This window comes from Helianthus annuus, chromosome 1, assembly GCF_002127325.2.
Source record: "Helianthus annuus cultivar XRQ/B chromosome 1, HanXRQr2.0-SUNRISE, whole genome shotgun sequence".
Lineage (NCBI taxonomy): Eukaryota > Viridiplantae > Streptophyta > Magnoliopsida > Asterales > Asteraceae > Helianthus > Helianthus annuus.
This window is the reverse complement of record NC_035433.2, coordinates 122,393,724-122,402,612: the sequence shown is the minus strand read 5'-3', so window position 1 is coordinate 122,402,612 and position 8,889 is coordinate 122,393,724. Positions and strand designations below refer to the sequence as shown.

The following is an 8,889-nucleotide window of genomic DNA, read 5'->3' as shown; positions in this document are numbered from 1 at the left end:
GCTATATCAAACTTGTGTACTCACCTTTACATTATATGTATTGACTTTTATTTTAACGTATGTGACAGGTGTTTAAGCTACTAGCGTGCTAGGGAAGCGAGGCAATAATAAACTTCTAGGAGCCTGTGACCTTAGGACAGTGTCCACGTACCTGTTCCAGGGCCATAATTATCTGTAGATCTTGTACTGGCACCTGTAGTCAGTAAGATTTACGGATAGCCGTCTAGAGGTCTTAAAACAATATTTACATTCGGTCTGTAATAATTAAGAATTTGAGTTGTCGGAACAGTTCCCATATTGTTTAGTTGATTTCTATGATAACTTGATATTATTTGGGACACGGTATGGGACGTGTTGTATAACTGAATTGTATGTTAGTTGTTATGGAGACTTCTGAACAATCTGTTTCGCTCAGTGCCGCGCCCCGATGATTCCGCCATCGGTTGGGGTGTGACAATTACATATAGTTTAATTAGAGTTTCTATCGCTTCACTCTTTTGTGCTTACTTGTCAAATTTCGGGACGAAATTTCTTTCAAGTTGGGGATGATGTGACAACCCGAACTTTCAAGGTTAGTATCGTGTGATCTCGTATTTGTGTTTCTCACTGTCCTTCGTTCACATTCATGATCGTGTTAAACTTGTTTATTGTATAACGTATCCGTATATGCTTGTACGTGTATTGGTTAGGTTAGGGCCGCATGTAAAGGTGGGTCACACTTGAAGTCATTGGCCCGAACCTCCTAAAGTCGGCCCACCTTGGAGAGGTTGTACCTCGGCCCAGTATCTTAGGAGCCTAAACATGAAATAAAAACCCAAGTGGGCTCAGCGGCCCTTGTTCTATTTTATTATGATTCTGTGAACTACATCGAGCACAAGTTTGAGAACCGAACATATGTGTGTGCCATATTCATGATTGGGCCTGTAAGCCCAAGTAGATAATTAGATTGGGGTCGGCTAAGGGTTAGTATATATGCACCCACAAGTCACGTAAACATGATAACACAACTTTACTCAAACCCTAGCACATCCTCCATCTACCCATCCGTTTCGGCGATCAACAGTGGACGCAACCCATTCCCCCTCGTGAAGTTAATTCGGACCCAGCGTTACCTTGATTCATTCGGTTAGTGTAATCTCTTGATGTTTTGAATCAATTTCCTTGTCATGCATAGTTGTGTAGCATGTGAACGATTAGTAACGATTAGGTTGTGTATGATATACATGTGTTCGTATGATGCTGTGAGTTGAAAACTGCTTAGGAACACGAGGTATGTTAGCAATTATGTTCTATAGGATTTCATGTATTATGTGTGTTTGTGACCTTGTTATGCATGAGCTAATTAATGTCATTAATTACTTGATGGGATAAGAGGGAATCTATGTCAATATTGAGATGAGGGGACAATTAGGTGGACTATGATTGTTGTTTGTGAGTTGACTAGCCTGCCATCGCATGTGCTTATTGATTTGTGTGTACATTGATAAGGGCTAACCGGTGATGTAATAATTTGTCTAAAATATGTGTTGCATGATTTAATATTTGGAATCATTAAAACATGACTGAATACTGTGATTAAAATATGCAAATGGTTTGTATTGTTGATACATGATAGTGATATATAATATGTAAGAGATGGTCCAATGATATTGAACTTGCAGTCCACTACAAAGATTGGTCCAATAATAGTATGAGATCAACAATAGTGGTCGGCCATCTTTACTAAGTTTTGATAATGGTTGCTAGCCAAATTTATTGATGTGTTAGTTGATTGAGTATGGGCATATTAGTACCTGCTGTTATAGTTAAACATGTTGAATAATTAGGTTAACGCTTATTGTATGGGCATGATGTACATTAGACTTGTTAAGTTAATGAGGCTTAAATATATGAACCGAAACCATACGATAGGGACTTGTAACAGAATAATTTTCAAAGGGTCACTTGGTGACAAGTATGCATCATGATTAAAGTGTTTGAGGTAGTGAACATGTATTATAATGTCAAAGGAAAAAAAATATATTGAAACAGTAGCTTGGGTTATGTGTTACAATCGTGGGCCTGTATTTTAATTGGGGATATCATGTGGGTGTTTTGGGCCTAAGGGGTGACCGGACTGGGTAATTAACTAGTGGACAAACGGGCTGCACGCTGAAGTGGGCTGGGCCCTGACGGATCAATTGGTTCATTCGGGACTCAAAACTGGTTGGGTGGTGCGGGTTGGACTGGATAGTAAGTGTTGGGCTGTAAGTACGGGGCCGAACACATTAAGGATACATGTATTATTTGCGTTTGTGTATGGTTATGTGGTATGTTCAATTGATGAGTAGGCGAACTAAAAATGCAACGTATATGTTTTGCGATAACTCTCTTGTGTAACAACGTGATCAACATGGATGCAAACTGATTGCTATATATAAACCTTATAGGTTTTGATTAACTGAGTGTGGTCCAGTAACTAGTCTTACCGAGCAAACCAAAGGTGAGTTCATCTTTCTTGAGCATGCGTCCCTGTGGTTGGGACAGTCAGTGGGTATCCCGGGGTGGGATAAGTCGTTTGGGTAAAACGGGAATGTTGGATAATATACTCTTCCTATCACCTTTAAGTCCCTCCGTGTTGTTTGGTTACCTGGGTGGTAACATGGTGTTAGTTAGTAGCGCTACTTAGGTTTGGCAACCTCACCCCGTATCTGGGAGGACGGGTGTTGAACTAATGACCTAGTCATGACCAATGCTTTGATAGGAGCATTGGAGAAAGGGCAAAATAATCAGAAGCCGTCTTGTATTCGGGTTATTATCAACATTGTTTTCACATTACTTTCGGAATTAACTTCAATGGATTAACTAAACACTTGGTAACCAACGTTTTTGTAAAACTATGGACTCACCAGCGTTGTCTGATACACTTGCTGCATGCTCGCAGGTCGTCAGGTATTTTGGATTTGGGAACTTGCTGTCTGGAGTAGCTGGAGTGGTCATGGGTCGACAGGAAGGATTTATGTGACTGATTTCTTGATATTATACTTTGGTTTTGAAACAGTTTAACTTCGTTTACTAGTTGCTTCCGCTGAACTTATTGATTTTCGTTTAAACTTATTGAAGATGTTTTTATTAATAATGGGGATTTTAATTATAACTTGTATGGGTTCAATGTAATTGGTGGCTCGTTATTGGTACGTCACACGCCTATCAGGGACACTCCCTAGGTGGTATTTTGAGGGTGTGACACTAACTCATACCCATCCTAACTCATTACCTAAATCTGCCCAACCAACCACTTTTGACACCCCTAGTTGTGAGTGTCTCCTTACTTTGTATGATTTTTGTGTCTTGTACGGATCTGCACACTATTTATCAATTATCACTGACGTTGTCAAATGTATACGCAGTTATCAAACGTATGTATACATAGTAGATAGTAGTGGCTTTTATGGAAAATCATGGTTTTAGACATTGACAAAGTAAAAAAAAAAACATATTAAACATAGGAGGCATCACTTGGGGAATTCACGCAAAACAATCTAATCTAATCTATCTAAATATGATAATAAGCGGAGGGAATGAACAGTACCAAAACACCCTGGCACTCTTCATTGGACCATACATAAACAGATCCATTGATGGCCACGTTATCCCCACATGTCTCTCAATACCTCCACCGCTTCATCTTCGATTTATCCTTCAACAATCTTTGCCTCAATATCTCCAACGGGTGACTGAACTCTCTCACGACAGCCGCTAACCCGGCGACTCTAGCGACGATGGTGACTGATGGTGGTCTAACCGAAGATGACCTAGGGCTCCACTGCAAACCCTATTGGTGGTGGTTTATCTTCGTCGTTCGCCGGAATTTACAGCGGTTTGTACGGTGGCTATGGCTGCGATTCCGTATCACAGAAAACATTCATCATTTATTAAATGTGGTTGCTATTGTGGCTGCTGCAAAAGGCCATTGAAGATAAACTAGCTGCTTGTAATTGCCTCAAGTCGGCTTCGAGAAGCCTAAACCCAAATCCAGCGCTAGCTAAAACACTTCCTGGAAATTGTGGGATCAGTTTGGGTTTCACCATGTCAGCTAACATTGATTGCACCAAGTAAATTGCTAATCTCCTTTTGTAGATATAGACAGAAGAATTAGCATAGTAATTGGTTACACAGATGGATATTGATTCATCTGAATATGACCATATGTCATCATTAAGATCTGTCAATTTTTACTAAGAACCATTTGTGTTAATTTTACTTTAGATTGTTTAGATTTGTTTCGTATTGTTGCATTTTGAAAAACCTAATTTTGTCACAGTGAGATTTTAGGTTACTTTGTAGTATCTATTTTCGGATTGCTGTTGTTAATATTAATAAGCTTCAAGTCATCCGGTACCTCGTCAGCTCATCTCCATTGTAGATCGTCTTCATAGAAACTTTCACCGATCGACTCTAATTTTAAGTTGATTTTGATACATTCGCCTTTAGGATGTTGCTGCGCAACCAAAACCGACGCCAATCAGGTGTAATCATCTCGGTTTCTGTCAATATTAGGTTTACCAGATCGTATCTGACTTAATTTGATTTGTGATTGTTTTGGTGGATTAGATGGTGATGATGAACGGGTTGGATTCCGGTAAGATAATACTCTGTCGTCGTTGTGTAATTTTACCCAAATCTGGGTGTTTCCGATTAATGGCAATGCGACATCATTTGTTTTGGGGAAGTTAGGGGATAATAAATGATAGTGTGTTTGTGGAGGATTCGATGCTATGTTGAACGGTGTACCATCTTTATTATTCGGGGATGTCTCTACTCAGCAAGATATAGGTTTGTTCTAATGTTTCATTGTGAAAACTTTTTCTTATGGATGCTTAATATGTTTCTCGATGAATGTATTCAAATTCAAATAGTTACCTGAGTGTTATGATTCTTAAGTTTTATGCATATGTAAATTAATTTATTTATTTTTTATGGTTAGTAATGGAAGAACTTAATATAATTTTTTTGACAAATGTGCTATTTTTAGGGAAATTAGATTGGATGTAGATATTGACGACCATGAAAATAAACAAGCCGAGTGGTCCATTTCTATAGGCATATACTGTTGGTAACCTTTTTTTGGAGAGCCACAAAAGGCCATGGATGAATACCCGGCACAAATCGCAACTTTGGTGAAAGAAGACGAGTATTCGAAGATTAGCTGTCGACTTTTACATATATTCCGTATAATTTATAAACTTCGTATAAAATCATATTTTTATTGACCGATGGAGATGCTTTTTTTTTGTTATAAATGTATATGAGTCTACTTCATTTAAGTTTTAAACGTAAATAATGATTATAAATTTTATTATGGTCAAAGCTGTGTAATACAACATGCTATATTTGTTGGATGAAATGGGGCAGGGATGATATCGCCATATCGGTATGGTTTTGATGTCGAACCTCAAAAAATCATTTTTGGGATACCATTGTTAGTCACAACAGTTTCTTTAAAACACTCAAGCTAAATTTTATAAGACTAAGATTCTATTCTATGGTTCCACAGATTCGTACTTCTTTTTATAAAAGGGAGGACGAGGAACCAATTGACGAGAAGAATTACTTTGAAGAATTATGCAAGCCCAGGTGTGTTCAAGCTTGGCATGAGTCTCAGGTGATTCCTGTTAGCCTTGAATCGTTTAATTTTTTTAAGTTGTTGGTTGTGTGTCTTTGGTGTTTAAGGTTAGCTAATGAGACTTTAAACAAATGATTTCTTGAACATTGTTATTGACAATGAAATATGTTTCCATACGGGTTCATATCACAATCTTTCATGATTAGTAAAATGGCAGTGGTGATTGACAGTTGCAACGGTAGCGATGGTTCTTATTCTTAGCATATTTGAATACACACTTTTCTATTGAATGAACTATATGAATTTCAAATCTAAAACATTAAACACAAAAAGATTTCTAATTTTACGAGTTTCAATCTGTCTGGTATCTATTTTTTTATTTTGTAATAATATGGAAAAACATGTTTTAATATGAAAGTGTTTCAACTTTGACCAGAGGATAAACATGAGAAAGATAAACCGATCAAAAGATTTGGAGTTGCTGATTCTGTTTAAAGAAGTGATGAAAATGGAGGGCTTGCATTTCTCTTGAGAGATGCAGGTTCGACTCCCACTTGGTGCAGGGTGAGGCACTGGTGGCAATGATAGGAGACCCAGGGAAACCTGGGTTGGATCCTTGAGCCAAACGGGTTTTACCGGTAATTTCACTGTCGTGCCTACGGGCGGGTGAGTTACCGGCTTTTCCCCGGAATTGGTGGTGGACTCGGGTTACTCTCGGAGTACTCTGTTTGTCCAGTGGGTGTCCCGAGAGTGCTCGGGATTGAGTTTGTTGGCCGTTCAAAAAAAAAAGAAGTGATGAAAATGGATCTTTTATCACACTTATTGTGTCAAATTAAAGAACCGGAAATTGATCATCACAGGTACATTTAATTCAAATTACATCTGTTCCTTTTTTTATCTAACAGCAAATGAGAAAGTGTATTCGCATGAAATGAGATAAGCATTGTTCTAGGCAGACCTTATGAGTTGTTCAATAAGTTTGCTTGTAGTTAAAGATGGAGATTACCAATGTTATGGAGGTTGTTGGGTCAAGATGGGTTTGGGTTAGAATGGGTTTAGGTCAGAATGGGCAGATTAAAAAAAGGATCTGAATGGGTTCGGGTCAGGTTCGGTTAAAAAACAAGCCGGTTGTTAGATGGTCAATTTGGTCTGCATATGTGAGTAAAAAATTGTTCAACCGAAAAATGACACAATGGATTAATTCTTTATTTGATAATCTTTTTAGGTTTGGTTATGCTTACATACATCTACAAATGGAATTAATCGAACTGCAATGATTCTCCTTTAGTGCTTTCACACATGATTGGTGTATTTGGCCAGCGAGTTAGTTTTTTTGCCTTTGTTCTACAAACCATTTTTTTAACTTCTCATGCCTGAGACCCACATGTTCCTGTAAGCTTGGTTTTAAATTGCGTGATGCGCTCCGATGCGTTTGGTCCAAAAATCTGATGCGTGATGCGTAATGCGTGATGCGAGCGCATCACGTATGCGATGCGCTCTTTATAAAAATATACTAAAAAATTATTTATACTAAAATAATCGACATAATAATATAAGAATTGTGCTTTTTGGTTCAAATCAAGCTTCCTAAAATGTTTCTAGAACCATAAAAAGTGTTTAGGAACCATAATGGTTCAAATCAAGCATGCTAAAATATTAATTATTGAAATAACCCAACCCATTTCATAAAATCTGGGAAAAAAAACATAACAAACAATGATGCGTACATCATGGCGCATTTTGCGAAGATATCACCCCATCATGTAAACGCAACACATCAGGTGTTGCGATGCGCTCTTACTAGCGCAACGGGCGCATCACGCATTATGCGCGAATTTTAAAACCAAGCCTGTAAGTATATTGAATGTTATTTCCACCTTAAATTTTTGTAGGTAGATAACAAACATTTCAAAACACACTTATTATGCATTACCTGCAGATGATAAAACTCCCCCATCCAAGAAAGGCGAGAACCATGGCAGCAGCTAGAACATCAAACACCTATTTATCAACAAGAACCAGGAACCAACATTTTTCTAACAACTGATGTATTGTGAATGCAAATATAAAACCCCCATCCCACTGCCAAGACAAAAATACCAAACGCTTGCGCAACGCAAGATAAGCAGATCTCCGTGTCCAAGGTTTTGGAAGATATAAAAGTTTTGGCGTTTATGTGCGTCAAAAGCCAATCAAAGGCTGCTGCTCTCTTTGGGATATTTGGTGTAGGTTTAGCTTGGAATGTCTAAAGTGATAAGGTGGGATGTAGTTGTTGTTGTCAGGTTTTGTGGTTGCTGGCTTCTCCAGTTTTGATGCTACTGTTGTAGTTTTTTTTGTTGGATGTAATAGTTAGCTTTCTACAACCTCTTTTGGTTTTGTAATAAAAAATTCCGTCGGTTTTAGTTCGAGTTACTTTTTGTTATTTGAACGATTTGATTTGAGTTAGCGTGCCGCAACGCGCACGGAGTATAAAACTAGTTCATATATAAACGAAACTTAATGAATAGTAATTCATTATTAAATTAAAATTAGAATTAGAATTTATCATAAATTTATAGTAACATCATTAAGAGATGAGCAAATGGTATTGGGTATAGGTATCGGTCTTAAATTTACTAAACCGGTGTATTTTTTGTACCGGTTCTCCACAGGTATTCACCGGTTTTTACCCTCAAATACCGGTGTCGTACCAGTACCGACCGGTACCGAACCGTACCATACTAGGTATATTCGGTACCGGTACCTACTTTTGGGGATTTCGGTACCGGTTGGTACCGAGCTCATCAAATCCTGTAGCAACGGGCAGCAATGCAAGTAATTGCACCGTTTAGATTACTTCTCATACACACAGTAAGTAAATTGTATTTCGTTTGAATGAGGTTTTATATACACAACAACTTATTTTGCTTTCTTTTTTGTCTTTTTCTGTAATGAATGAACTGTAGCATGTAAAATTAACTTGGATATTTAGAATATTAATGAGCAAATCGTATCAAATCCTCTAAACGAACCGGTATCGTATCGGTACCAAATTTACTATACCAAATCATTTTCGGTGCCAATTTGGTACCCACCTTTTGTCGTTTTCAGAATCGTTACTTTCGGTTCGACACCAGTCTAGCACCATACCTGTATTTATTGATTTTTACCTTCAAATACCATATCGTATTGTACCGAGCATTTTCGGTGCCGGTGCCTAATTTCGATGATTTTCCGGATCGATACTTTCGCTGCCATTACCGGTACCGAGCTCATCCATATTTTAACGTATTAGCACCGTAATA

The 8,889-nt window shown here is 37.9% G+C and overlaps 1 protein-coding gene across 13 annotated transcripts; it reads left to right on the top strand.

The window, feature by feature from the left end:
• Positions 1–3,554: 3,554 nt before the first annotated feature.
• Positions 3,555–8,027, top strand: LOC110875515 (non-specific lipid-transfer protein Lac s 1-like). Of its 13 annotated transcripts, XR_004859955.1 has the most exons (7): positions 3,555–4,094; positions 4,474–4,508; positions 4,594–4,815; positions 5,015–5,644; positions 6,042–6,465; positions 6,831–6,928; positions 7,545–8,027. XR_004859955.1 is itself a non-coding variant. In XM_022123717.2 (3 exons), the coding sequence occupies exons 1-3, from the start codon at positions 3,919–3,921 to the stop codon at positions 7,546–7,548; spliced, it is 288 nt and encodes a 95-aa protein (XP_021979409.1). In that variant the 5' UTR covers positions 3,559–3,918; the 3' UTR covers positions 7,549–8,027. The 13 variants fall into 13 exon arrangements, 1 of the variants encoding a protein (XP_021979409.1); XR_004859951.1 differs by having other exon boundaries at positions 4,474–4,815; XR_004859932.1 differs by having other exon boundaries at positions 4,304–4,815.
• Positions 8,028–8,889: the final 862 nt, after the last annotated feature.